Source organism: Ascochyta rabiei, chromosome 4 (genome assembly GCF_004011695.2).
Source record: "Ascochyta rabiei chromosome 4, complete sequence".
Taxonomy (NCBI): Eukaryota; Fungi; Ascomycota; class Dothideomycetes; order Pleosporales; family Didymellaceae; genus Ascochyta; species Ascochyta rabiei.
The window spans coordinates 1,855,664-1,882,724 of record NC_082408.1 but is presented as its reverse complement, the minus strand read 5'-3'; the positions used below and the strand labels follow the sequence as shown (position 1 = coordinate 1,882,724).

General features: G+C 53.3%; 14 protein-coding genes across 14 annotated transcripts, besides 3 other annotated features; 6 read left to right on the top strand and 8 right to left on the bottom strand.

Annotated features, from left to right (window-relative positions):
* Positions 1-290: 290 nt before the first annotated feature.
* EKO05_0003052 (uncharacterized protein) lies at positions 291-1,810 on the top strand (the record flags this gene model as incomplete). The annotated part of the gene is made up of 3 exons (XM_038937797.1): positions 291-500; positions 556-1,534; positions 1,587-1,810. The coding sequence occupies 3 exons, from the start codon at positions 291-293 to the stop codon at positions 1,808-1,810; spliced, it is 1,413 nt and encodes a 470-aa protein (XP_038801613.1).
* A 172-nt stretch (positions 1,811-1,982) lies between these two features.
* On the bottom strand, positions 1,983-2,507 carry EKO05_0003051 (uncharacterized protein; the record flags this gene model as incomplete). The annotated part of the gene is made up of 1 exon (XM_059636081.1): positions 1,983-2,507. One exon carries the CDS (start codon positions 2,505-2,507, stop codon positions 1,983-1,985), a length of 525 nt encoding a protein of 174 aa, XP_059492064.1.
* Positions 2,508-2,523: 16 nt separating this feature from the next.
* Positions 2,524-2,562: a tandem repeat.
* A 240-nt stretch (positions 2,563-2,802) lies between these two features.
* Positions 2,803-3,603, bottom strand: EKO05_0003050 (uncharacterized protein; the record flags this gene model as incomplete). The annotated part of the gene is made up of 1 exon (XM_059636080.1): positions 2,803-3,603. One exon carries the CDS (start codon positions 3,601-3,603, stop codon positions 2,803-2,805), a length of 801 nt encoding a protein of 266 aa, XP_059492063.1.
* A 271-nt stretch (positions 3,604-3,874) lies between these two features.
* Positions 3,875-5,765, bottom strand: EKO05_0003049 (uncharacterized protein; the record flags this gene model as incomplete). The annotated part of the gene is made up of 4 exons (XM_038938046.2): positions 3,875-4,380; positions 4,435-4,521; positions 4,572-4,682; positions 4,736-5,765. 4 exons carry the CDS (start codon positions 5,763-5,765, stop codon positions 3,875-3,877), a joined length of 1,734 nt encoding a protein of 577 aa, XP_038801612.2.
* Positions 5,766-6,687: 922 nt separating this feature from the next.
* On the top strand, positions 6,688-9,717 carry EKO05_0003048 (tethering complex subunit; the record flags this gene model as incomplete). Its single annotated transcript, XM_038937910.1, has 3 exons — positions 6,688-6,904; positions 6,965-9,572; positions 9,633-9,717. The coding sequence occupies 3 exons, from the start codon at positions 6,688-6,690 to the stop codon at positions 9,715-9,717; spliced, it is 2,910 nt and encodes a 969-aa protein (XP_038801611.1).
* A 699-nt stretch (positions 9,718-10,416) lies between these two features.
* EKO05_0003047 (uncharacterized protein) lies at positions 10,417-11,400 on the top strand (the record flags this gene model as incomplete). Its single annotated transcript, XM_038937725.1, has 2 exons — positions 10,417-11,146; positions 11,195-11,400. The coding sequence occupies 2 exons, from the start codon at positions 10,417-10,419 to the stop codon at positions 11,398-11,400; spliced, it is 936 nt and encodes a 311-aa protein (XP_038801610.1).
* An 83-nt stretch (positions 11,401-11,483) lies between these two features.
* EKO05_0003046 (uncharacterized protein) lies at positions 11,484-13,320 on the bottom strand (the record flags this gene model as incomplete). Its single annotated transcript, XM_038938124.2, has 4 exons — positions 11,484-11,768; positions 11,819-12,539; positions 12,588-13,053; positions 13,104-13,320. The coding sequence occupies 4 exons, from the start codon at positions 13,318-13,320 to the stop codon at positions 11,484-11,486; spliced, it is 1,689 nt and encodes a 562-aa protein (XP_038801609.2).
* A 2,402-nt stretch (positions 13,321-15,722) lies between these two features.
* Positions 15,723-16,967, top strand: EKO05_0003045 (Pre-mRNA-splicing factor; the record flags this gene model as incomplete). The annotated part of the gene is made up of 1 exon (XM_038945203.1): positions 15,723-16,967. The coding sequence occupies one exon, from the start codon at positions 15,723-15,725 to the stop codon at positions 16,965-16,967; it is 1,245 nt and encodes a 414-aa protein (XP_038801608.1).
* A 257-nt stretch (positions 16,968-17,224) lies between these two features.
* On the bottom strand, positions 17,225-18,619 carry EKO05_0003044 (uncharacterized protein; the record flags this gene model as incomplete). The annotated part of the gene is made up of 1 exon (XM_059636079.1): positions 17,225-18,619. The coding sequence occupies one exon, from the start codon at positions 18,617-18,619 to the stop codon at positions 17,225-17,227; it is 1,395 nt and encodes a 464-aa protein (XP_059492062.1).
* A 248-nt stretch (positions 18,620-18,867) lies between these two features.
* Positions 18,868-20,526, bottom strand: EKO05_0003043 (uncharacterized protein; the record flags this gene model as incomplete). The annotated part of the gene is made up of 4 exons (XM_059636078.1): positions 18,868-18,910; positions 18,958-19,358; positions 19,409-19,876; positions 19,924-20,526. The coding sequence occupies 4 exons, from the start codon at positions 20,524-20,526 to the stop codon at positions 18,868-18,870; spliced, it is 1,515 nt and encodes a 504-aa protein (XP_059492061.1).
* A 551-nt stretch (positions 20,527-21,077) lies between these two features.
* On the top strand, positions 21,078-22,527 carry EKO05_0003042 (uncharacterized protein; the record flags this gene model as incomplete). The annotated part of the gene is made up of 2 exons (XM_038938066.1): positions 21,078-21,798; positions 21,845-22,527. The coding sequence occupies 2 exons, from the start codon at positions 21,078-21,080 to the stop codon at positions 22,525-22,527; spliced, it is 1,404 nt and encodes a 467-aa protein (XP_038801606.1).
* A 107-nt stretch (positions 22,528-22,634) lies between these two features.
* Positions 22,635-22,672: a tandem repeat.
* Positions 22,673-22,801: 129 nt separating this feature from the next.
* Positions 22,802-22,838: a tandem repeat.
* Positions 22,839-22,945: 107 nt separating this feature from the next.
* On the bottom strand, positions 22,946-24,031 carry EKO05_0003041 (uncharacterized protein; the record flags this gene model as incomplete). Its single annotated transcript, XM_038945202.1, has 1 exon — positions 22,946-24,031. The coding sequence occupies one exon, from the start codon at positions 24,029-24,031 to the stop codon at positions 22,946-22,948; it is 1,086 nt and encodes a 361-aa protein (XP_038801605.1).
* A 514-nt stretch (positions 24,032-24,545) lies between these two features.
* Positions 24,546-25,382, top strand: EKO05_0003040 (uncharacterized protein; the record flags this gene model as incomplete). The annotated part of the gene is made up of 1 exon (XM_038945201.1): positions 24,546-25,382. The coding sequence occupies one exon, from the start codon at positions 24,546-24,548 to the stop codon at positions 25,380-25,382; it is 837 nt and encodes a 278-aa protein (XP_038801604.1).
* A 133-nt stretch (positions 25,383-25,515) lies between these two features.
* EKO05_0003039 (Ribosome biogenesis protein brx1) lies at positions 25,516-26,639 on the bottom strand (the record flags this gene model as incomplete). Its single annotated transcript, XM_038937695.1, has 4 exons — positions 25,516-26,231; positions 26,322-26,389; positions 26,441-26,499; positions 26,547-26,639. The coding sequence occupies 4 exons, from the start codon at positions 26,637-26,639 to the stop codon at positions 25,516-25,518; spliced, it is 936 nt and encodes a 311-aa protein (XP_038801603.1).
* Between the last annotated feature and the right edge of the window lie 422 nt (positions 26,640-27,061).

The window sequence follows — 27,061 nt, the reverse complement described above, 5'->3', positions numbered from 1 at the left end:
TGTGATGCAGCTCGGAGATGTCGGTGTTTGCTGGCTGACGGCATGTGGCGGAAAGCTAGAGCCAATAACGAGCGCGCCCTCTCCACGTAAGCAGTAGATTGCGACGCGGCTCCCTTGGGGTCCTCGAAGGCGACAACACTCTCTCTCGTTACACCCTGCAGTTGCACCCTGGACTGATCCACAATCCCTCGAATGCGCCGTTATACGTCGATTGCCGCCTGAAACCTCCACGCCGGAGCCACCGAAGTTTGTCTACGCCTGTGGAGCCTTGCGCGATTCAGCCCCTGCCTATGGTCAACATGGGACTGAAGGCGAGAGGAGCCGCGCTCGCGACAACGCTGTTGTTCAGTACAGCAGCCACAGCACACGAGCAGCACATGAATAAGATAGAAGAGGGGCACGCCGTCTCTGAAGACCCAATCGATTCGATACTATGGACACACATCCTGGTGCAATCGTTGGCATGGGGTATCATCTTTCCCACAGGAATGGTGCTGGGTGTAAGCACCCACAATGGATGGCAATCGACGGTCCAGGTAGACTGACAGATCCTAGATTACACGGTCCAAATGGCACGTTCCTGTTCAGGTTACTGGCTCCATCCTCGCCGTTGTTGGCTACTTTCTAGGCCACAAACATAAAGGCAGACAGTTCACCGAGAACATCCACGCCAAATTTGTCCCTGTCATCATGCTCATGCTGGTCGTCCAAATCGTCATGGGCGTCTACCTCAAGCTGCATCTCGAGAAGGGCATACACGGCAAGATCCGGAGGATCGTAGTAAAGGCGCACGGCGTGGTGGGAAAGACGATGCCGATTGTCACCTGGGTCCAATTCGTATTTGGAGGTATCACTGCGCTGGGTTTCTGCAGAGCCGACCACACAGGCCAGTGTCTGGCCCACTTCATCATGGGCAGTGCTTTTGTCGCCTACGGAATCATCCTTACTATCCTGCTGCTTGTGGGGCAGATGTGGTTGAAGAGAACCGGCCGCAGCCAGGAATTCTTCGACTCACTGGTCATTGCAGCTTGGGGTTGTGTCAACACTTTTACCGAGCATCGCTGGGGTGGGCCATGGGTGCATAACGATTTGCAGCACACATCTATGGGCATCATCTGGTGGGCCGCCGGCCTGGTTGGTGTATGGCTTAGCCGCAAGAGAAATGGACAGCCCAAGCGCAACCTCATCCCCGGTATGGTCATCTTCGTCACCGGCTGGGCCATGTCATCCCACCCACAGCATCTGCCTATCTCTACCATGATTCACACCGTGTTCGGCTACACTCTCATGGCTGCCGGTGCTGCGCGCATGATTGAGATCTCCTTTGTGCTCAAGGATCGCATTGCCGTTACCAACGACCTCTCGGACCCGGATCCAAACAGCTTCCAGTACCTGACACCGTTCCTACTCATCGCTGGCGGCTTCCTTTTCATGGGTGCGACAGAGGAGCAGATGCAGCTCCTTGCAGACGCAAACGTCACACACGTCTCCTACGTTCTAATCTTATTTAGCGTAGCCTTTTTGATGTTCCTCTGTAAGTGCATCAATTCACAATCGATTGCGACAGTCGCTAACACTACACTTAGTTGCCAACCTTCTCATCCATATGTATGCCGTCTACGCCTTCCAGGACTCTAAGGTCGATGCCGAAGCACCGCATGCGAACGGAGCACCGAACGGCTACGCACGAGTTGATCGTAGAGTCAGGGATGCGGAGGAGTTTGAGCTTGAAGGCTTGACAGACGACGAAGACGATGATGAACCCCTTGTGCACAAGGAGGGCAGGACTAATGGGCACGTCGCGTTGTAAACTTCTTTGCATACACTTAGGGTACCAGGGCATAGCATCGGCGTTTCGATGATTATCATTCTATCTGCAAAGAACTTGTGGATCTTCTGTTCATGTATTTGCTTGTGGACTCGTACTACCGTTCACCTTTGACAATTCTTTACATCAGCTTCGTCCAGGTAGGCATCAAGGCTCACATTCCTCCAATCAGCAACCCAGCGCCCGTATTCCTACACTTGTTCTCCACATCACAAATGTCTGCAAGATCTACACCAACAGACTTTGCCAACTCTTCATACTCTGTCTCCTCTCTGCAGACCCGAAGTTCCTCACCAACCCACGCCAGCCACGTCTCATACGTCTTCCATCCCTCAAAGCACCACCGCAAGCCCCGATCCTCCACTTCCTCCAACTGCTCCTCAACATGGTCCGCCATGCGCGCACTCAACACACAAGCACACACCACAACAACAGCCGTGGCCCAGACAAGGTAGTATCTAGAACCGCGTGGGCGGATGCACAGACCGAAAAAGAACGATGCGAGCAGAGTGGAGACGTAGAAGAAGGGCGAGAACTCTGCTGGCGTGTCGAAGAGCGGGATGTGGAGGCTGGCGAGGAGGGCCAGGAAGGGGGCGAGTAGCCATTTCAGCGGCCAGGCGATGAGGGCGAGGAGGAAAGCTAGGGTGTCGAGGGCGAAGAGTTCGTCTAGGTTTTCCATTTTTGGGATCGGGAGATTGAGTTGGTTGGTTCGTTGGCTTGGGTGACTGTGTTGGGAGACGTTGAGAGTGAAGTATGCACAGGGTTTATATGGTGGGGACGGTGTTTGATATGGCGTGTTTGCTGTGGTGTTAGAATGGACGAGATACAGTGAAGTGCTTGCTGCACTGGGGTGTCAATGAAGGGACATACGCGAGTTTATCGGAACGAATCATTGTAGAAATGCTCAATGGACATGGGAAGCAGAAGTGCGAGTCAAGATGGTTCTCCTGATCAGGCATTCAGAAAGCACCAAGCTATAGATCTATCTCGCAACCGCTATCGCCATTCCCTTCTTCAGACACAGTCTTGCGCATGAGCCCAACGCTGGCACCGTCACCTGCCTCTTGCATCTTCCTGACTTGCCTCGGAAAATACTTCTTCACTACAGTCATTTCTTTCAGGTCCTCAGTCTCAGGCAGCGCGTCGACCATCTTTTGCAACCTTTCGGTCCCACCTGTCCTCCACTGCTTCAATACCCCTGTATCCAACTCTTTGAACGCAACGTTCGTATCCTCGATCTTCCCCAATAGCTCGTACGCCTCCTTTTCGATCGCAGTATTCATTTCTGCTGTCCACTTCTCATCCTTTGTGGTGCAATCAAAGCACTGACACCGTACCTTCGAGATCTTGAGGTCGTTGACAACAGCTTGGACTGGAAAGGTGTACAACATCAGTGCCGCAGAGTAAATATCGTGCAGCTTAGTGTCGGTGTCTATGTCAGTAAGCAACGTGGTGAGCCGGACTTGTAGTATGCGTTTAGTGTTTGAAGAAGCTGGGTTGGGATGAAGCCAGGTCAGAGTACAATTACGCGCAAGACGGTGCGCGCGCTTTTGATAAGTGTGCAGAGAGCTGAGATGTGATGTGAATGTTGGAAGACTGGCGCTGAACTTTTGGGAAGCGCATGAAAGGGTGTTGCACCATCGACGGTGAGCACAAGGCTGAGGAGCTTTCGGAAAGGTCGTTGGACATGAAACGGGTCGGGGATTGTCGCATAGAGTAGACGACGAACTGTGCACTGAACCGGGTTCAGCACACTGGTCAATAGGTTTCGCCATTGCTTTTACGATGGCTAAGATTTATTCGTTCTGGTGACTAGGTTCTGAGTACTGGCACATCGTTGTATTCATGCTGTTGATAGCGTCGACGGCAACACTTCTTATGCATTCTGCGTAGACGCCGCAAGACAACGCACAACTGAAATTGATCCAAGAACACTGACTGTCTGAGACCTGGACGCATGTATTGAGCAGATGCAAGGCTGGTTGTTTGAAAAGCATAGTTGTCTTTCGGTGTGTAGGATCAAAGATCCCATAATGGTAACCCATCTTACGCCAAGACTCTTCTTCTCCTAGTCGCTTTTCCATCTTTCACATCTTCCTCAGCGTTTGCTACGAATATGCTGTATTCAACATTCGTTCCCTTCTCTTTCCCGAATCCATAAATCTCTTTGTTCAGGGCTCTTGTATTGTGTCTGACTAACTGTTCCTCTTCAAGACCTGTTTTGTGTTTCACAGCTTTAACGATGGCGAAGGCTGCTCTAAGCGGTGTCATTTTGTAGCCCTCATTGATCAGAGTAGACTTGCTTTGCGCGTCTAGCCACAAAATATACATGCTCACGCACCATCCGAAGTGAATGAACACAAATATGCCTGACAGCATCGTCGAAAACCCCCATTGGTACGAGGGATTGGCCGTGTCGGGAAGACACCTTGACTTGCCTTGTAGCGCCCAATGATCGTATGCTTCGTTGTTGTAACAGAGGGCGAGGGTGCCATTGAGATTCTGAATGTCGTAAGTTTGTTCGTTGACTCTCAAAGTCACAGTCTCGTTACCTATTGGAAAGTATCAGATAGCGACAAGCGATATAAGTGTTTACGGGTCCATACAATTATAGATCACTTCCTTTGGGCTGGCGTTTTGTTCCGATTCAGTCGCATCCCAGGTTCCATCGCTACCGTGGTAGTTGAACATGCCTAGCACAACCCTCAGCACAAACTCGTCCTTTGCAAAACCGTCTACTTACAACTTATCCCTTCTTCAAGCGGAGAAGAGGTGCTAACAGACAAGGCGAAAGATTCATAGTATCGGAAGGTACCTGGTGGCGCCATGGTCCCATTCGGCATTTGACAAGAACCTTAAAGCGTTAGATCATTTCTCACGAACCATAGTTGTAGAAGAGAAACCCACAGTGGTCTACGCGTGGAGAAAAGTATTGTGACTGAATATCGGCATTGCCGGGGTCTGAGCAGACTTTGTGGTCAAATGTTGAGTTTCTGGTGCCGGTTATCACCCATGCTGGCTTCATTGCAGACGCGGGAACAATGTCGTTTGAGTTATCAATGTCGATCCAGGCTATAGCCGTGCTGTCGTAACCTGTCATTGCTCCGAGGAACACCGGGATGCAGAGAACGTAGCTGGTTGAAAGAAGCATGTATGTGAACAGTAACTTCGTGCGTTTGCTCTTTATAGATAACACCTCCTTGCATAGCGTCCATAGTGAGAGTAGGCTGGGGCCTTCCAACGCAATACGCTGGAAGATACGAAACGACGCCGGATGACGTTCGATTACGCGTAACAGAGCATCGGAAAAGACAATGTATGCAGCCCACCAGGCCAGCAATTGCACTCCCCGACCGAAAACGATATCCCAGGCAGCATCGATAGTCTTGACCGTTGAGAACGCGAATCGTCCCCAGGTTTGGTCGAGCACAAAGAGCCCCTCGATGCCTGTGATTGTCGAGTTGACCGGATAGTAGTCGATATCCCGGTTGTCACAGGACATGGTCTTGGTCGCGAAAACGTTATAAAAAGGAGGCCACGTTCCGAAGGCGAAAGAGGGTTCAGGCGTGAAGTAACCAAGTACGACCATGGGCACCACTGCGCAACTGAGGAACAGGAAGAGTGCAGTCCACTGCTTTTTTGCCGTGAAAATTTGTATGACCATGGGCCAAAGGCTGTGGCAGATGAATGACCAAATTGCGCTGAAGACCAGCGGCATCGTCCTTTCTGCAGACCTGGTTGCTGCTGTAACGGCCTGGCTTGTCGTCCTGTCTGCTGAAGACAACCGATTACGGAAACCCCAAGTCCAGGCCCAGCTCCTGCTCCTGCTGTTTCCGTCCACGATATCGTTTCTCCATGTTCTTGAGTGAGTCGGTGTCCAAGTGCCGCCCACTGAGTGTACCGATACACTTATGTGATCATCCACTCTCTTTCCCATCACTGAGCACGGCTCAAGATCGTTGGCTCATGAGCCTTTCTGAGGTCAAGGCGTAGTTAAGAAACTGTTATGAACTCCGACAGACGCTTGGAAGGAAGGCTCGCTGTCCAGGGAGCTGAGCGTGCGGTCGATGTTATTTGTCCTTCGCCAAGCCTAACGCCTAACGCTCGTACCAGAAGAGTAGCGATCCTCGTCGGTGCAAATGGAGTCCGATTTAGAATTGCAACATGGATGCGGCTTGGTGCGCCTGATGCAACAAAGACCAAGAACAAAGAGAAGGCTGCATGTTATGCTCCATCGGCCTTGACTTGCAGCTAGATATATCAGCCGCTGCCTGCTGTGAAAGAAAGCAAATGTTCAGAGTAAGCTCGATGTTGTTTTGAAACGCCAGACAAACTGGGCAAAGATCCAGGAACGTGCCTTCTCAAAGAGGACAACTCGCGTCACCGATCTGAGGCTGTGCAAACTTCTACCGAGCTTCGTAGTGCATGGTCATTTGCGGCGAGGAAACCATGCCCAGCTAAGAACCAAGTGTTGATCAAGGTCATCGACACAGCGTCGTGCTGTGGACATTGGAGTCTTACGAACATTGCTGATGGTACCCAAGACTTAAGCTTTGTGACGGGAGAAGATGAATCAACGCAGTGATGAGACCAAAGGGTGTGATGTCCCTCGCTCCGAGTGATCCTGAGTGAATTGCTGTGCGTGCGAAAAGCGCCATCCCGAACAATCTCCGAACAATCAGCACAGCCTAAAGCTCGACCTAGGTACACGCCTAGGCGTCACCGCCAGCAACACCGCGATGCGCTCGTGACGTACGACAGTGCACCTCTCGAGCATTGAAGGACCTCCCAAGCTGTATGCACGCTTGAAGAAGATGACTACGGCATCTTGATAGCGGCGAGCTGTACCAAAGCCCTGCATGGCCTACGACACCTCGAGCGGCTATGCGCCGCCCAGCACGAGCAATGCACAGGACGACGCTTCACTGCCTATGTTCAGCATAGAGCGCGTATCGCTGCAATTCTCCATATCCTCGGATTTTGTAGCAGCTGCGGTAGCCAACAACGTCCTTGTCCTGGCCCTCTCGACTGGGCGCATCCTGCGCATTGATCTGGACAGCCCAGCAGATATAGACGGTTCGTAGGACATGCTGTCGCGGCGCGAGGGTCGTCTGAGGTTTACTGATTGATGTACAGACATCGATCTGCCCAAGAAGCCTTCAGAGATTGGCGTCATCCGGCGCCTCTTCCTCGACCCCTCCGCCTCGCATCTGATCGTAACGACCACCCTCGCCGAGAACTACTATCTCCACACCCAATCACGAACACCCAAAGCATTGTCTCGACTGAAAGGCGTCGTTATTGAAAGCATATCATGGAATCCTTCGCAGCCAACAGCATCGACGCGGGAGATCCTGGTCGGAGCATCAGACGGCAACGTCTACGAGGTCTTCATAGAACCTTCTTCTGAGTTCTACAGGAGGGAGGAACGCTACTTGAAAAGCGTATATAGCACTACAGACGGCCCCATCACCGGTCTGTGGACGGACATCATACCTGGAAGGCAGGACCTGCGACGCGTTGTCATTGCGACTCCATCAACGTTCGTACAATTCGCAGGGAAGATTGGACGGAACGCACACGAAGGCAGCGGCTCAATCTTCTCAAAGTTCTTTGAGAGCGAATCCGCGACCGTACACGAGCTCCCAAATGTCTCGCCGTCGGCCACGTCTCTTCTGGCAGTTTCCCCAGAGAATCAGCAATCACCGGACCAGGAGCGTCTCAACGGCGAACGGATATTTGGATGGCTCACATCTCAAGGCGTATTGCATGGCAAGCTATTCATATCGCAGGAAACTTCTGACCTTGGGGCCAAGGTCCTAGCGGACTCAAAGTTGCTGCCTAGATCGCAGATCCCAGCGTCCCAGACTGCTAGTGGCCGTGCAAGGAGAACAAACGATGCAGTGAGCTCGATGATCCTTAGCCAGTGGCATATTTTACAATTGGTCGAAGGAAGGGTCGTGGTCACGAACCGTCTTGACGATACCATCGTATTTGATCAAGTCGTTCTCGAGCCCGGGCAGAGCGCATTAAGCTTGGTCGCTGACATTAAGTCGAACACCTACTGGCTGTTCACTACTCGTGAAATCTTCGAAATCGTCGTAACAGATGAGACCAGAGACGTCTGGAAGATCTTGCTAAGATCACAACAGTTCGAGGCTGCTTCGCAGTTTGCGAAGACATCGACACAAAAGGACGCCGTCGCCACTGCGTCTGGAGATTACCTGGTGGGTAAGGGCCAATATCTGGAGGCAGCCGCTGTGTATGGTCGAAGTACAAAGCCCTTCGAGCAAGTGGCTTTGACGTTCATCGACCAAGGAGAACAAGATGCTCTTCGGAAATACCTGCTTACAAAGTTGTCAACGCTCAAGAAGACATCTCTGATGCAACGGACCATGGTCGCCACCTGGCTCATTGAGCTGTACATGGCCAAACTCAACATCCTTGACGACACCATCACGACTAAAGCTGAACTCTCAGAGAGTATGAATACTGCGGAAACCCAGGATCATCTTTCGGTCATCAGAAAAGAATACCAGGACTTCGCATCCAAGTACAAGACAGATCTCGACCGCAAGACAGCATACGACATCATCAGCAGCCATGGCAGAGAAGAAGAACTCTTGTACTTTGCCACGGTGGTCAACGACTACAATTACGTTCTCTCGTATTGGGTGCAGCGAGAACGATGGCAAGAGTCTCTGGCTGTTCTCAAGAAGCAGACTGATCCAGAGACATTCTACAAGTACAGCAGTGTGCTTATGGTTCAATCTCCTGTCGAACTTGTCGAGATTATGACACGGCAGTCGAATCTCAATGCCCAGAAGCTTATTCCAGCGTTCTTGAATTACAACAACATCAGCAAAGCCCCTTTGAGCCAGAACCAAGCTATCCGTTACCTGCTCTTCGAAATCAATCAACGTCAGTCGACCGATGCTGCGATACACAACACGCTCATCTCAATCTACGCATCTCACCCAACTACTGATGAATCAGCACTCCTTGCATACTTGGAAGGGCAATCCCTTGCACACGAGCAAAACTACGACGCCGATTTTGCTCTGCGTCTCTGCATCCAGCATAAGCGCGTGCAGTCGTGCGTGCACATCTACAGTTCTATGGGTCAATACGCACAAGCTGTAGACCTCGCCCTGAAGTATGAGGAAATCGATCTCGCTAGCAATGTCGCTGATCGCTCCAACACCGAGCCTGCGCTTCGCAAGAAGCTCTGGCTCGCCATCGCCAAGAAGGTTATCTCACAGTCTTCAGGCATCAAGACAGCGATCGAGTTCCTCCGCCGTGTTGAGCTGCTGCGCATTGAGGATTTGATTCCTTTCTTCCCCGACTTTGTGGTCATCGATGATTTCAAGGAAGAAATCTGTACTGCACTCGAGGATTACAGCCGTAAGATTGACGAGCTGAAGAAGGAAATGGACGATTCCGAAGAAACGGCGCAGCATATCAAGAGCGATATCAAGGCCCTGGATCAGCGCTATGCCATTGTTGAGCCGGGCGAGCGCTGCTACATGTGCGGACTGCCTTTGCTTGCAAGGCAATTCTTCGTGTTCCCGTGTCAGCATGCGTTTCATAGTGATTGCTTGGCCAAAAAGGTCGTCGAGCTCGCGGGCATCGCAAGGGGGAAGCGGATCGCCGAATTACAACTGGATGTCAGTAAGGGGGTGAGCACAGGGGCGAAGAGGGAGAAGGCTATTCGAGAATTGGATGCGCTTGTTGGATCGTCCTGGTAAGTTCTGCAATTTCATATCGTGATGATGGAGAGCGGCTAAGACTAACATATGTGCAGTGTGCTTTGCAGCGAGTTGGCGGTCAAACTTATTGACGAGCCATTCATCAGTGCCACGGATGATAAGGAAGAATGGGCATTGTGATATAGACGGTAACCAGCACAGCCAAACAAGAAACCTCAGACGCCGGTTTCTGTCTCCAACATGTGATGTTGATAAGTATTCTCAAGGCGAGGTTTCTTGTCACAAATCATCATCGCACTGTCCGACCGGATGTCATCAACCGATGCACAAGTCTAGCCAAGTTTCAGAGCCGTCGCCACCAGAGTGCATCTCTATCCTGTTCCGTTTCCTTATTTGTTTCCGTCTCTTCTACTGATTCATATGCCACGCAGTATGTCTGTCTTTGTCTCCGTTTACACCTGTATCAACACCGATACCCGTATCACGACTACCCTACCGAGTTTACTGAAAGACACGCACCTCCACATTTTTGACCTTCCCCCTTTGTTCCCTTCCTGTCACGATCAGACTAAGATTCCATTATTCCGATGTTAACCCTGTCAACATTTTCCCAGGTCGATGTTGGAAGCACACTTAATCGTCGACTGAGTCGAGAGTTTGTCTGAGAGTTCCTGGTTTCGGATCAGATCCTTGTCTACCCGACAACTTCAAGTTGCTTTGAGAGACCTCCGCATATCTAGTCGAAATGAGTCATTATTCGACATGCAACGACCTTCCTAATTCGGACCAGGTTAAGTAACGGACACAACTATCAAAAGCACAAGTACAGGGCAACGCCACAACGAATGTTGCATTCAAACTATTTCAAGTTGCAGCAATATGTCTCTCCGAACAAAAGACGTTACATTAGCCGACAAGTTTACACGGACCAGAAACAGCCACCCCACAGCGGCCTTGGACCCTTGGACACACAAACTCCCGACACCGCTGAACGTTCTCATCATCGGCGCGTCGCGCGGTATAGGAGCTGGCATCGCACATGCATACGCTCAAGCCGGTGCTGCGAATCTCATCCTATCCGCGCGCGCGTCTTCGGACAAAGAACTCTCAGCGGTCGCGCAGGAAGCCAGAGAACTTGCTCCCTCTGTCCTAATCACGTGCCTACCAGTCGACATTACTTCATCAGAGAGTGTAGCGGAACTAGCGAGACATGTGAAAGAGAAAGTTGGCAAGCTCGACATTCTGGTTCTCAACTCTGGGTACTCTGGTCCAGTGGTTCTCAAGATTGACGAAGGCAATCCGCAGGACTTCAGGGATGTTTTTGATGTCAATGTTCAGGGGACCTATCTCGTTGCGCACCACTTCATTCCGTTGCTGAGAGAGAGTGATGGCGCAAAGACGTTCATTGCCGTGAACTCTTTCGCAACTCTAATAACAAGTGGACATATCGCGAACACTGGATACTGCGTATCGAAGCTTGCACAGGCGAGGCTTATGGAGTATATCGCTGAACAGTATGGCAAGGAGGGTGTGCTGTCGATTGCGGTGCATCCGGGGGCCGTACTGACGGAGATGGCAGAGCAGACGGCGCCGCAGAGTGTGATGCCTTGTACGTATCCTCGGTCCGGAAGAGAAGTGCGAGTATTGACCAAAACAGATCTCACTGACGATGCTGGCTTATGCGGGGCATTTTGTGTGTGGTTGAGCCGCGAGAAGAAAATGTGGTTGAACGGCAGGCTCATCAGCGCCACTTGGGATATTGATGAATTGCTGGAGAAGAAACTGCAGATCGAAGAAGAGGATTTGTTGAAGGTTGGTTTCAGAGTTGGCGATGCTTCTGCTGCTGCATCTGGCCAGTCCTGATGCACGAGAACGATACGTACAACGTACAACAGCCGAGCGCTTTATGGCACTGCCTGCACGTCAACTCTACGAGCAGTCAACTCTCACACGCTAGTCTCATGGAACGACAGTCGTTGTGCATCGGTCGCACATCGTACCATCATATGCCCGATCTCCGGTTTGAGGGTGCAGTCTCTCGTCCACATGACGATGCGACGATCGTTGAGTCCCCGCACTTGACATGCGTTCAGCATGATGCTGACGATGTAGACAAGCCAGTCAAGCGGGTACTTGATCCATAAAGTCACGTACCGGAATTTTCTCACGCGCCGCAGACCGTTCATGGCATTGTCATAGTCTTCCGTGCTGAGATGTGCTTGGACGAGCCACTATCTCATAGAGTCAGCGCAATCTTGACATCGACGATAGACATACGTACCTCGAGCACAATATAACTCATACCCAGACCCATCACTGCACAGGTTGTGACAGTACCAATGATCCAGTATTCCCTCACCGCCACACTCTTAGCCACATTGGTCTGAGTAAAATCCAAGTAGCCGCCAAACCCACCCCAACTTGAGGTCATACAAGCACAATTGTTAAACGCACCAAGTGTTTGCGCCACGAGAAGGTAGCACGCCCACACCAGGTTCGTGGATTCTAGCGGCGTGAAGAAAGCGCGTTGGAGCCAATTACGGGCGGTCAGGTTTCGTAAAGACAGGAAATGTGTCCGAAGTGCGGTCTCTGTTGTTTCCAATCGCGCGAGCTTATGCTTAGTCGGTAGCAGACGACGTGGCACCAGGACCACTTGGAGTACTACGTTCTCAATACAATCAAGGATCCGCGCCAAAATTGACAGAGATGCACCTAGCCCAGGAAGAATTGCGAATGCTGTCATCCTACGAGAACTCGCATGACGAGTGTATTCCTCAACGTGCGAGTGGAATCGGTCTTGCTTCCGCAAAGGTGATGTAAGCCACCACACTACTATTTCCGCCATCATTAGGATCAATGCAATGATGAAGAAGATGAGATATCCACCTGTGCGACAGCCTAAGCCGACCGTAGGCGTGTTGAAAGATAAGACGAATGCGCCAACGCTGGTACAACCAACAAAGAGAATAGAAGCAATTACGGTCCATAGTTGGCGACCATCACTGGGAGTTTGTTAGCTCAGTTATCATGCAGAAGCACAGCAAACGTACAACCAAGTGAAGCCGTGATCAGTCTGGCCAAGAACCAGTGCAGCTCTTGCTTCCGTTGGATCACTGAGCCAGTTTCTTCCTCTTTCAGCAATATACGCTTTCTCAATCTCAATCAAGATCGCATAGGCAGCACCGTAGTGAAACCTAGTTCGAGCTTGGCCTGCGAAGCCACGGAAGTAATCACCCCTAATGTATTCTGCCTTTGCAGCTATCTTTTCCACCCAATACGCCATATGTTGCGCCTGATGCAAGTCTGCAACAGAAGCGATGTACTCTCTTCTCGTGTCAGGGTCGAGGAGCGAATTGCACACCAAGTCGACCAGCTTATTGAGCTTGCGTTGGATATCGTCGGATGCGACTGGATTTCGGTCAAGAATTGAGCAAAGGATAAGGATAGGAAGCCAGGACACGAAGAGACCCATTGCGAGGTTGTGTGCTTGAAGGTTGCTGCCGAGGTCACCAAAAGCTGGGAATACTCTCAGTCGAGGTTATAACAAGCATGGCCACAATACCCACCTGCTTCAATTGAGATTCCTAAGGCAAGAACAAACCACAGGGTAGATAGAAAGATGGGTACGACGCCCCTTCGTCGGTTACTCCGTAGGTCTTGCGCGAGTTTCAGTCGCTTTTGACTCAGTGTTTTGCTTGTCCCGAGCAACTTGAGCTCTTTGCTGAACAATGCGATGCGTAACAGCCCTTCAGCTTCGCGCGTCATTGAGATGACTGGCTTCATTTTGTACTGATTAAGGTTCATCAGGATATAGAAAGAATCTCGCATGCTCGCAAACTCGCTGTACTGGTCTGGTGTGTCACCAAAGGGCACTGCTAGATCCACTGCTGTACTCAGTAATTATCCCCTGTGAATCTGTACATGATAGACTTCCACCTACCAAAAAGGGCACACTTTCCGCTTATACTAATGTCCCATAATATCGCCGCTAGACTACTGATAGGGCTGCCGATCCACCTGTTGCACGCCTTTACTGTTCTCCAGAAAGCGTTACTTTCGAACGGCGCCTGGAGTAGCGTGCCCAATATTGGAAGAACCCATGTCGTCAACGTTGCAGAGATGACTGGCCATGTATAGTATTCATTACCGTGTCCACACAAGGCTATGCAGCCTTCATAAGTGATTTGCGTGCTCTGGTTCGCGGGAATGAGGCGAACATGGCCACTATAATTGTACTGCGAGATTAGAGCGGGGTCAGACATGTAGCGGACGCCGCAAGCTGTGAAGTTGGGTCCCATGTCAGTGTGTCGTGGTCAAGCGATCGACACCAGGATGACCTCGAGATGATATGCTAGAGAGTATATAGAACTAGTCTTGAGTGGAAAGCTGAGTAACGCTTGGCTGTCGCACTTGATAAGAAACATGTTTTGCGATTCGTCGAGGTGGTAATGCGATAGCACTCTGTCGGCAGGTTGTGACTATCCTATCGGATCGTGCTATGTGTGTATGCTGCGCTTGGGGTTGTACAGCTCGCCTACCCCGAGTTTAGAGTGGGCGCCACGTGTAGTACACGTGGTCTGCGGATGGTGTGTTGTTGCATGTGCTTCGTGCGCTACGTCCATAGGGAGGATCGTAAATACATACTTACCAGTACAGTCTATCCTTCTTCAGCCGTCCGGTACGGATATGTTCACCAACACTCACGCTCTTGAGCACGACATATCTGACCTCATTGTCGGGACTCACATCGGCCCTGGAACTTGATCTTCTTTAGCAGTCGACTGCGTTCCGCGCCTTCGAGCGCTGCCGGAATCAGTTGAAATTTGTCCTGCTCGAGGAAGAAAGTACTAGTTTGGTTCAGAGATCGTTTAAGTTCAAAACTATATACGACAGCAGTCTGAAGCGTACCCAAGGGGCTTTCGTTGTGTAGCTAGTCGTTGGAATCTGCACAAAGGTCGGATACATTGTGAGATTCGAAGCCTGCAGATAGTCCAGGGCTTCCTTGGATGTGCCTCCGATTAATTTAGAAACGTGTAGTTAGTTTTGATTTGGGAAGCAGCCCCCCTATCGGGGAATGATTCCTGGATGCTTATGCAAGTCTATGAGGGATAGAATCTATCTAAAATAGTTGCTGTGTCTATTCATGCTCGTTCAGCACCAGGTTTATTCAAGGCGTCTTGCTCGATATCGATCATGTCAAGTCTTGGCACCTTCGGACGGCTTCACAAATCAACAGGTTCGTTTTGACGTCTGCTGACACAGTAGGGCTTGCTCCAAATACAGTTAGTATGGGCAAAAACTAGTATCCAGACTCGAGGATGTCCATAGGAGCCACAGGATTCGAGCAGTATACAGTGCCCGTCTTTGACCACGTGGAATTTGTCCCGTGAAGAAGGCGAGGAGAGGTTTGGCCTCTCAAGAGCAAGAGAGTCCACAGCAAGAGTAGCACAACCAGCCTGTGGTTGCCAGCGTATCCTGACTTGCTGATGCCTTCTCGTTTGGGATTTGGCTGGCTCCAAGAACACGCTGGCTGACTGCCCTCCTCTTGTCTGTGCTGTTGACATCTCTGTGGCTGATGTCTAGACTTGTGCGGCTAGTATCAACAGGGTTTCCGCCAGGCTGAGGATCGCTTTGGTTGTCATTGCCATCATAGGCGACGTTGTTGTGTACTGGAGTGTATTTGATCGGTCCATTAACCGTGCGATTGCTTGGAAACGGAGGCACGGCGATCGCGACCACGTGAAACAAGAGTAGCGGTCGAGAAGATGTACATGGCTGAGCTGGGGATTGAATCTATATATCCCATCCAACGCTGACACACTTTGACAAGAAGCGAATGCATGCCTGCAGAACAATAACCTGGTAAATGCATGGAGTTTGGGAGCGCAAGAGGCGCATGGCGCCGTCATTTGCTGCAAAGCGCAAACATTTGCCGTGGTTTGCAGCACCTCGACCCCAAGGAACAGGCATCATCCTCTTGGTCTGCGAAATTGGGCCTACTCTTGATCGCTCGGACGGACAGGCATCACAGTTGCAAGATCGGAGGATGTGACAAGTCACGTGCATAGTGCCGCAATGATCAATCCCCTGCACGGCGGTTCGCGCTAAGAAGTTGAACTTGTGCGCAGGCACCATCACCAACCTCATCTTGCTCAGTCGCAACCCCACGCACAACAAAACACACCATGGCCGAAGTACAATCACCGCCCGCGCAGACAGCGCCAGCGCCCACAAACAACGAACCCTCCCTCGAACCCTCGACATCGACCTCCACCGAACTCGCGCCTATGACGACCGAACAAATCATCATCACCACCAATGCCGAAGGCAAGAAAGTCAAGAAGATAATTCGCCGCAAGCGCCGCCCTGCACGCCCCCAGGTCGACGCAGCAACATTCAAAACAGACGCGCCGCCGCCCACCGGCACAATCTTCAACATCTGGTACAACAAATGGTCCGGCGGCGACCGCGAAGACAAATACCTCTCCAAGACCGCTGCACAGGGGCGCTGCAACATTGCCAAAGACAGCGGTTACACAAAAGCCGACAAAACACCAGGAGCCTACTTCTGCCTCTTCTTCGCGCGGGGCATCTGCCCCAAGGGCGTCGACTGCGAATACCTGCACCGCCTGCCGACCGTCACCGACATGTTCCCGAGCAACATCGACTGTTTCGGGCGCGACAAGCACTCAGACTACCGGGACGACATGGGCGGCGTGGGAAGTTTCCAGCGGCAGAACCGCACGCTGTACATTGGACGAATCCACGTCACCGACGACATCGAGGAGATTGTCGCGCGCCACATGCAGGAATGGGGCCAGGTGGAGCGCACGCGCGTGCTGACAGCGCGCGGCGTCGCTTTCGTCACGTACATGAACGAGGCCAACTCGCAGTTTGCAAAGGAAGCAATGGCGCACCAGAGCCTCGACCACGGCGAAATCCTAAACGTCCGCTGGGCCACCGTCGACCCCAACCCGGCCGCTGCCAAGAGAGAGGCCCACAGAATTGAAGAGCAGGCCGCCGAAGCCATCCGCAAGGCGCTGCCCGCAGCCTACGTTGCCGAGATAGAGGGCCGGGATCCAGAGCAGAAGAAGCGGCGGAAAGTCGAGGGCAGCTTCGGGTTACAAGGCTACGAGGCACCAGACGACGTGTGGTACGCCAAGGAAAAGGGCGACTGGGAACAAGCACGCGAGATTGAGTCGGGCGGGCTGGAGAACAGGAAGATGATCGAGGCGGGCGGGCAAGACGAAGACACAGAATATGGCGCGCTTATGGCGCCACAGCAGATCACACAAGCTGGAGGGAACGGGATACTGTCCGGCTCAACACTTGCGGCCCTGAAGGGATACACAGCGACTGCGTCAAACAAGCGACCAGCACCGTCAGGCCCTCTGCTGGCTGGGTACGGCAGTGATGATGACAGCGATTAGATTGAATCACTTCTTTGACTTGTAGCATAACAGTACGGAAACCTTGCATGGTCAGGCGTCACAGCAATCGATACCCTTCTTAACTTCAAACTGACCTGACGAGTGGAGTAAACGAATGTCTGTATACCAAAAAGAAAGTAGCAAATTAATGCCAAGTGACTGGAAGTCCTCGCTTTTCCGTATCAGCAATGATCATCAATGTCGTAAAGTCGTGAACAACTCCGTCTGACCAAAACGTTCTGCCCATTGTGAGCCTCTCAGACTCTAGCCACACTGACATCCCGTTCTCTCCAGCTCAGGAATCTCTTCCATTCCTCAGCCCGCTTGCGTTTCTCAAGAGCCGTTGCCTCTGTTGTCTCCGTTGCCCCCTTATCGTACTTTTCATTTTTTCGGAAGCTTGCTGCATGTCTCTCCTCGAAACTGTCTTCATCGCCACCATGACCATGCCCTTCGTTTGCCGCCATCGGATGTTCCAAGACACTCTCTTCCTCCCTGAACAGCTTCTTCGCTGCTGCACTCTCGCCCTCATGTGCACCTCCGCAACCGAATCCACAAACCCGGCGTCCGCAAGGAACCCAGAAACGGTACTCAGCAACCTGAGGTTCGCTGAGAGCTGGAAGGGCCAGCAGCCCAGAATCAACGGCGCGGTTGGACGTATACGAGAGCATGGTTCCAGTGGGGGAGATAGGTGACCCCGTTTCGAACTCCGTACCGTTGGCGATTTGGATGGATGGAAGTATTGGGGGCGCAGTTTGACCACACATGGGTCGTGGAGACAAAGAGCGTACTGACTGCGAACAGAGCGTAGAAGGGGTGCCGTTGTGGCTGTGTACACTGTCACGACGCATGTTGATGGCGTCAAATGAGGACTGCCGTCTAGTACCAGGAGAGAGAGCAGTGTTGTGCATGCCACGGAGAGCCTGCTTGGTAGCCAGGTTTCTGAGCATACCTGCACGAGGCGACAATGCTCGTTGCGGACTAGCGGGACCCGCAGGACTGAGAGATGATATTGAAGAAGCACGCGAAGGTACCCGCGTTCGGCACCTACTGCTGCTTCGAGCAAGGACACTGTCGATCAAACCTATCTGTTCGGCAAAGTGCTCATGACTGTGGGAGATCCAGCGGGTCGAAGGTCCACACATGCTGGAACCATCGATACTCACGGGGCTGGTAGGACAGATTGCAGGACTCTGAGCATGAGCCGTTGCAGCATTTCCTGCATCCCACGTGGGCGTGGGATACAGCTCCTTCGCACTCAATGTTGGGGAAAGTGGACTCGGAAAGCCTGGATACCTTCGTCCCACATCCGTCAACAGAGTCAAATTAGGTCGGAGTATTCCCGGTTGTGAGAGAGAAGAGCTCAGACCACCCGTGTTGAACACGGTTTGGTTATTGCCGTAGTCGAGTCCGGAAAACAGGCCACTCACAGAACCATCGAACGCCGCGATTGCTGGACGTTGGCTCCAATCATCATTTTGTGGGTCTGCTGGTGTAACAGGCTGATGGCCAAACGAGCTGTTGGTGAAGTAACTGGTCGGGCTACCGCTATCACTAGGATGAGGTGATGCACCCACACCAGTGATACGCCGCAGAGCTTGGGCAGTGAGTGCATTGATCGGCTCTGCTCTGGCAAAGCGAGCTTCATTGATCATCCAGAGTCCGCCATACTGTTGCCAAGGAAAATTACGGAGGAAGTGATCTTCCGGATAGACGTCGTAGCCAAGTGTACGTGCACGAAAGAAAGCGTACACAAAGCTGCAATCAGGGAACTGGCGAAGCACCTAAAAAAAGGTTTAGCGAGAACCAGTACAGGCTGAAAACAGTGGTGGAGGAAATATATGACGACTGGGTGTCTGTGCGCAAGACATGAAAGTAATGCGGGTAGGGGCTGGTAGGTAGCTCATACATCCCAAGCGGGGAATAGAGGCGGTGTTGCAGTGAGTCTGTTTCAGTCAGCTTCAGATGAGGAGAGAGACGTGGTGACACTAGCCTCAGAATCTCGAAGGCGGCAAATTTCTTAAGATGCGCAGGGCCTCTTCGATACGCGTGCATGACTTCCGGTCTCGAGCTCTTGATGTTCTTCCGGCCAATCAACTTATGCATGGCTGGGCTAGTAGCATAAACGGGATCGAGAACCACGAGGTTGCAATAGCTCTCACTGCGACGTTCAAACCCGACAATAGTAAGCGAGTGGCCGGGCCGCTGAAGATAGATAGGAGGCAGGAGAGTCTTGTGAACATTGGAACCATCGCTGACGGCGGCCTGGGTAAAGTAGCGTTCGACTGCGAGAAGGAGTGAATCGTGGGCTTGTACCTTGCCGTGTGGCGTATCTTGATCGCTGAACATCTCAACGGCACAGTTGATCTCGGTGCTGAGGAACAGGGCTTGTGCCTGAGTGTATGTCAGTATAGTGTACGATGTCAGGTGATGTTTCAACGGACTTCTGGGGTACCGATGTATTTCCTGGTATCCTGTATACCACCTGTTTGAATTCTGCCGATGGGATTGATGTCCATGTCCCACGCTCTCTCGATCAATTCCTGTAACTTAAGGATCCCAGGCAGGCGACCGGGGAACTCTTCGTGTCCCTGAGCTTTGGTGCCCTGAATGTAAGAGATGAGCATTTGAATATTCCTGTAACCGCAGAAGCTACCCTCTTTTGGCGTCTTGCCAACGTGTACTGTGGACGGATGACAGTAGTATGCTTGTTTGACGGTGCGATCCAAGGCCGACAGTTGCGCCAGGATGGTAATCACGCCAGGAGTTTCATTCTGCACTCGCTCCTGCTTGATGAGACGACCGTCCCGACCGATACGGTTGACGACAGTGATCTTTGGGCCAGCGGCAAGTTGTTCATGAAGCCACTTAGGCATTCGGTCCTCCCAGGCGTGGGGCCCAAGTTCTGATTTCTTGAATAATTAGCAGGAGGCCTGTGTAGTTCAGAAGGCGAACTTACACCAAGACGTGCACTCTTATTCGGTGGTTTCGCTGGCTTTTCCGACTTTGTAAATGGATTGAAGCTTATGATACTCCTGGCTAACGTGCTCTTCTCGCTGCTGTCTGTGTTCCTCCTGTCGCGATGCTTCTTCCTGATCTTGCCATGGTTATCGCTTTTTCTTGAGCCGTCTAAGGACTCGGTGTCGTATAGGTAGTCCGATGCGGCGGCTTTTGACGAGCGCCTATGAGAAAGTTGTGTAGCGGGTGGTTTATGCATGTCGTTGACTGAATGATAAGAGTGATACTTTCCGGTGGTCTCGTCGAATGATAATGTTTCTGCCGCGTGAAGATCCAGGTGATCGTTGAAGTCGTCGAGCAAGACCAGCTCGCCGCAGTCAGGCTCAGGACACGCGACTGTGGTTTCCTCTTCATCTGAGGAAGTCGTGGCTTGCACGTGCTTGCTTTTGGAGGAGGATCCAACCGAAGGAGGTAGTGGCTCTGTTTCATCATTTATTATGAAGGGACTGCCCTCCGTATGCACCTGCTCGAAGTGTAACTGAAGAACATAGTCATCGGTCGGCAGCACAGTGAAGTCGCAGAGTGGACAGTCGAGGAGTTCCATTTCGCCCGCCATGTGTGAGCAGTTGACACGTGCCAGAAACAGTTGTCTAGTAACTGGCAATGTAGAACTGATCATAGGCTTTCCAATGTAGATTGCTCAACTCAGGACCTGATGCTGGTTGTGGCTTGTTGTGCCGAAGGTCCGGTCAAGCGCAGCGTGAAGGCTCGGAAACGCTCTGTTTAAGATACCAACACATATTGTGCATTCTTGAATGAAGGATGCTAGCTCAGTGAATTTGATGTAGTGGTCTTGAAGGCCAGAGGAGGCTCAAACGAGGAGACGCTGGAAGGCACTTGCCAAGACCTGAAGCCAGCTCACCGCCACATGGCGCAACACTACACTACAAACGACAGCCGATCTGCGTTGTGCGGTTCGCAGGCTTGTATCAGCACAACCATGTAGTGTGTGGTGCAACAAAAGTGTGCGGAGGGGAACAGCACCTCCGCGGCGTGCGTCATCAATCGGGACTAGCGTGGCGTGAGCGCAAGAAGCTCTGGACTGGTTTATCTCCAGCAAGCCGAAGCTTCTCACTCAATGTCACTCCGCGGGCGATGTCTCAGCGGATAGCCAGCACGTCCACGCGCCGCACGGTATGGCGGCAGCGAGGCGCCCGCTACTACAGCTCCCAGGCGACAAACGATCCTGAATGGTTCCAGCAGTTGCGCGCCGGCTTGCTGAGTCGCAGCCCTATATGTCAACACGAGGATCTCGACTATATCCACCACATGCAGCTATGCACGACACTGGGAGGGTTTGTACCGAGGATTCATAAGGGAGAAAGTGTTGCACATACAAGGTCTCCAGTGGCCCACCTCTTGACACGGTTCAACCTTCAAGTGCCGTCGGCAAAGCTCCTGCCTGATGGCACCGATCCTCTACACAGTCCAGGCGAGCCATGGGTGCGACGTATGTGGGCAGGTGGGGCTGTCCAGGTCAACCCAAGTGTGAGCGCGGGCACGGATACGTTGGGATTTCGTTCCAAAGTGGCATGCGTAGAGCGCATCAAAGACGTTCGGCTACAGGGGGAGAACGATACGACTAACATATTCGTGACCATCGAGAGACGTTTTGCTTTGTTCAACCGACTTGCAGACCGCGCGAGAAGCCCATCGGCGGAGCTGGACGCAAAGACGAACCTGGTGCAGCAGGTGCATAGTGGCGTGGAATGGGGTGACGCACTGATGAAGGAGGAGCGCAACTTGGTATTCTTGAAAGCAAAGACAGATATCGAGCTCACGGCCGATCAGACCCATACCACGAGGTATCTGAAGTGTATGTGTATTTTGCCTGCCATTGATCTGCTGCTGACACGCTCCAGCACCCACCAATCCTGACTTCACCCACACCTTGACACCTACGCGCTCTCTTCTCTTCCGCTACTCCGCCCTTACATTCAACGCTCACCTGATACATCTCGATCCTACATACGCCCGAAAGATCGAAGGCCACCGCAACCTCCTTGTACACGGCCCACTCACTCTGACGCTGATGCTTCAGACGTTGACCAAGCATCTTCAGTCGCAGGTTGATGCAAAGACTGAAACCGTGGAATCAATCTCATATCGCAATCTGGCGCCACTGTACTGTGACGAAGAAATGCGCATTTGCGTCAAGAGGAAGACAAGAGCAGGCGCAGGGAACGCATGGGACGTTTGGATCGAGGGGCCTGCGGGCGGCATGGCTGTCAAGGCAACTATGCACACAGTCAACCGAGGAGAACAAAATACCACCACAGAGCGCGCAGCCACACCACTACCCGACGTCGAACCAGTCGCGGCCCAAGCTCGAGCCAGCGTCAGCAACGCCCTGGACCAAGAAGACCCGAGCACAGGGCAGACATGCCGACTGTCGCGAGAAAAACTCCGCAAGGACTCGCGAAATCACCACCCCGACCTCGCGCGCAGCCAGCGCAAGGTACGGGCGCTGCGGACGCTGTCCTACCTCTACTCCGCTCCCTCTCCTTTGTCCGTCCGGTCCTCCCCACCGACTCGGGTGGAATAGCGTTCAGGAACCCGACCAGGATCATCACCACAACCCCAACCTCAACCTCAGCCGCGCACCCAGCAAAAGCCAGCGATCCGGACGATGGCACAGGTCGGTGTGCGCAAGGACGGGGATGGGGCTGGGGAGCGCGGAAGAGGTTGGGAAAGCAGAAGAGGAGGCGCTTGAGGAGGGCGCCGAAGGCTGCTGTGCTGGCCAAAGGAACGCGGGAGGGTGGAGAGGGAGGGGCGGAGTAAACGGTAGATGTGTGAGGGGAGGATAGATGGGAGTGGATTGTATGTATGTATTGTATTGTAGGTAGGTATGTGTGTTGACTAGGGAGAGCGGAGTCATGTCAGTGTACGCACACTGACAGCCAAGAGCGTGGTGAGTCGTGAGGCAGTATAGAATCACAAACGCCAATTACGCTGCACGCCCTTCACTCCCGCATAACCGCAACACCCAACCTCCCCTCGGCGACCGCGTCGGAAAACTCGCACACGCTCTCCCCCCGCTCGTCCAAGACCCAATCCATCGTCTGCCCCAGCGTAGCGCCATTGTTCTCGAACCACCCGCCCAGCAGCCTCACATAGCCCTCGACCATGCCCTTGAGCGGCGCGTTTTCCTTGAGCCACAGGACCTGCTCTGGATCAAGCTTCATGTAGTCTTCGATGACGTAGTAGTGGCTTATATCGTCGCCCCAGCCCTCTGCGCCGACTTCGTGGCCGGGGTGCAGGGCGAACTTGCTCGCGGGCGAGGCGTAGCGCGATGTGTATGTCGGAGTGCTGTTGAAGCGGCTCCAGAGGTTTGTGGACGGGGTTTGGTTGTTGAAGGGGTTGTATGCTGCGTGGCTGGGTGCGGGAGGCGGGTAGTTGAGGTGAATGTTGAAGAGGAGGGAGTGGTCGTTGTTGGGGTGGCGCTTGTTGAACTTGCGCGCTATGGTGCCGTTGCTGGGGCAAATGTTGTTCTGGACCACTTGGCGCATTACGGCGGCCGTGTCTGCGATTTCGCTGATCTCGAGCGTCGACCAGTTGTGCAGGAGAGCGGCGCGCTTTTGAATCACGGGGCGTGTGACGCGGGATTCACGGGGGTGGAGGGCGTTGTGGAAGGCGCGCGAGTAGAGCCAGGTGCGGTAGATGGCTCGCCGCAGACGATAGCGTTCTTCGCTGGTGAGGAGACGCCGGTGCTCGTAGTTGTGCTTCCATTTCTTGAACGGGTAGATGTCGCACCATTTGGTGGCAACGCGGCCAGCATGCACCATCTGCTTGAGCAAGGCGAGGGAGAAGGGAACGGTGCGGATAACGTGCGCCGGCTGACTCGAGTTGTGGGTGAGGAGCTGCGTGAGGTCCAACAGAGGGCCATATTGGGCTTCCGCTGCGTGCTCGAGAATGGCGAGCCGTTGGGAGCAAAGCGAGATGTTGCGGAAGCGACGACATGTTGTTGACAGCGCGAGGACGTCGTTGATAGAGCTGCAGGAGAACATGATCTGGATCACCAGCTCGGTAGCGAGGTCTTCGAACAGCATGTTGGCTGTGGATGGTAGAGGTCCGCCTTGAGATGGTCTGCGGTGATGCGAGTGCCAGCCAGTCGAACGTCCACTCTGAACTCCGAAGCTGGGCCGAAGTATGCTTCTCTTCCTTGCACCCTCTGCGTTTCTTCACTTAGGTAGTGGTGTACCGTGGTCGGTTCGAAGCTGTGGTCCGCTTCGCCCCTGGGAAGCTCGTGCTGTTCACGAGACAGAGACCCCTCCGTTGGGGCTGTAGGTAGAAAACGTGACATTTTGGAAGAACATGCTGGGCCCTGTTGCGAGCTCTGGTGAGCTGCCTGCTGTGAGGAACGACATCGTGTGTGGAAGGAGAGTCATGGTTGCGTCCGTGTATGGATGGGGATGGTGGTAAACAGCGCTAGCGACCCCAGGAATCGGCGCGGCCCAGGTCCGATGTCGTCAGTGCGAAAGAGAGAGCAGATGGGCAAGCAGCCGTCTACGCACAATTCACACACAACAAGCTGCATGGAGCTGGAGACTGCAGAGCACGCCAATGTACGCTCCAAAAGCCGCCAACAGGGAACTCTCGCCCCTCCTCCGCCTCCCCATCGAGCTCCGCCGCCAAATCTACCTGTCCCTCCTCCCCCACACGCTCCACCTCGCAGTGCGATACCAGCGGCCCGCCGACCCGACCCCACGCGCCGAGTACAACCTGACCTTTGTGCGCCAAGCTGCCTCTCCCAACGGGTCGTGGAAGATGCAGAAGACGGCGCCCAAGTCGGACCGCGAGACGGGCAACGAGATCGTGTGGCGGCGCGGCTGCACCGCCCTGCTAGCCGTGAACCGGCAGATGCACGAAGAGGCCGCCGACATGCTGTATGGCGAGAACACGTTCGTGGTCGATGTCACGTTCGACAGGCTTGCGTTTCGCTACCGCTGGCGCACCGAGAGTGGGTTGACGCCCAGCAGGCAGCTGGACTGGCTGGCGCATTTCAGCCAGCGGAATCTGCTGCGCGTCAGGGATTATGTGGTGAATGTGGAGAGCGTGGATGACTACACGGGCATGATCAAGTACAATGTCGGAGGGAGGGGACTGCCTGTGGGGATACGGGCGAAAGTGAGGGAGCTCGTGGATTTGATGGTTGTGGTGAGGGAGGTGAGGAGACTCGAGGTGCATTTGATCGACGGCGATATCAGCAGACACCGATTTCCGAGTGGCAGGGTGCACAGGGTGCAGGATGAGAGTCACTACAAACAGACGCAGACCGTGTTGGATCCGTTCAGGGCGCTGTGTGGGGTAAGGCAAGTGCATGTCACAGGCGTGAGCGAAGAGTACGCCAAAGCGTTGGAAGCAAGCATGGCTGCGCAACAGGGTGCAGCCCATGCGTGAGATATCTTCTGGGTATAATGGTGTACAGCAACATCTATGCGCACCCGCCCAGCTTGGTGACCGTACAACCTGCGCCAGTAGAAGAGGAGGAAACCCGAAAACGCCATGCTTTTGCCAGACCATGAGGGAAACACTACGCAAAAAGAACCTGGTCGCTGAGCGGGTCCTTTGCCTTCTTGAGGCCTCCGTGCGACGTGAGGCCGAGGTCAGCACGCCTGTTCCTGGTGTCCCTCTGGGCCTCTGTGCGCGTGTTGAATCGGCCGGCCTTTGCCTTGAGAAGATCGGAACGAATCTGGTTGGGCGACACAAACTCCTTGTTCTCGTAGATGATGGGTCCTCCGAAACTCGACTCCTGGATGACGATGGGGGTAAGGACGAAGCGGGGGCCGATCTCGACCAGGCTGACGTCAAAGTCGGAGCTCTTGCCCTTCTTCTTGGACACCAGCTCGTCGACATCCATGTCGTCTCCGTTGACTGGCTTCTTCTTGCCTGTCTCGGACTCGTTGATTTGGTACACGCGGATCCAGATCTTGCCGTCTGCCACCGTGAAGCCCATCACGTGGTCTACGAACGGTTTGGTCTTGCGGGAGTTCTTGGGGACACCAAAAACCTGGGTGAAAAGTTCCTTGATGACACGGAGGTGGGCTTGCTTGTCAAACGCGGCGTCGAACGAGAGAATGGGCCTGGATCCCTTGAGGCAGTTGCCGATGAAGTTGAGTTCCTCCATGGTGTGCAAGTTCTGGAGGTGCATCTTGACAGTGGGTCCGTTGGGTGGCTTGCTCATCCAGCAGTAGAGGTCCTTTCCTTTCCTTGCCTCGAAGAAGAGGATGTTGTTGCAGTTGTAGAGCTCTGCCATGAGTCAGCCATGTAGGAAATTGATTGCGTGACCAGGTCTCTGGTGGACAGAAACGTGGGCCACGTGGAAACGGCGGTTCTTACCCGCCATCTCGTTCAGTTGGTAAAGCTTGGTCTTGGAGTCGAACTTTGCCTCTTTCCGGCTATGGGGCCTGGATTGCATGAACATGAATTCTTCTTCGTTTTTGACGAGGTCGACCTACATCAAGGAGTACAGATCCTGCAGCAGATGGCGATGGCGGAAAGTGACACCTCGGGAGCTCTGTTCAGAATTAGCTTTGCGCGCTGGGTCTGAGGCACAAGACGTACCAGGATCAGCACGCGCTGCCTGTTCCTCTTCTCGGCCGTGGGCTTCTCCTCGTCACGGTCGTTTCCCGACAGCTGCTTGTAAACGGCGGCCATTGCGGTATCAGGTTGGTGATGCTGTTGCTGCGGTGCTGGTCCGGGCCGCCACTTTTGCCAGCGTTCGAGATTTGATGCCAAGCGATTACTTTTGAGTGGGTCCGCAGGACTAGCGTGCTTTCTGTGCGCGAGTCTTGCGGGTCGCGCCTTCCACGACAGGCGCGTCCAATGAGCGGCGAGGTAGCAACGCTCGTCGACCCCATGCTCTCGTCTCGCCGCCGCAGACAGGTGGGCGCCGGTGGATGCGCAGGACGAGCAGTTCACGACGTCACGTGTGATGGATGGGCCATGGTTTTGCGCGTGGACATGGATGGGGCAGTGGCAGTCCTGCCGCTACACGGTAGACGCGCCGAAGCTGTCGCGATGCGCAACCGCGGAGAAGAGCAGCCAGCGGACGGGGCGTGCGGGCGGAGGGGAGGCAG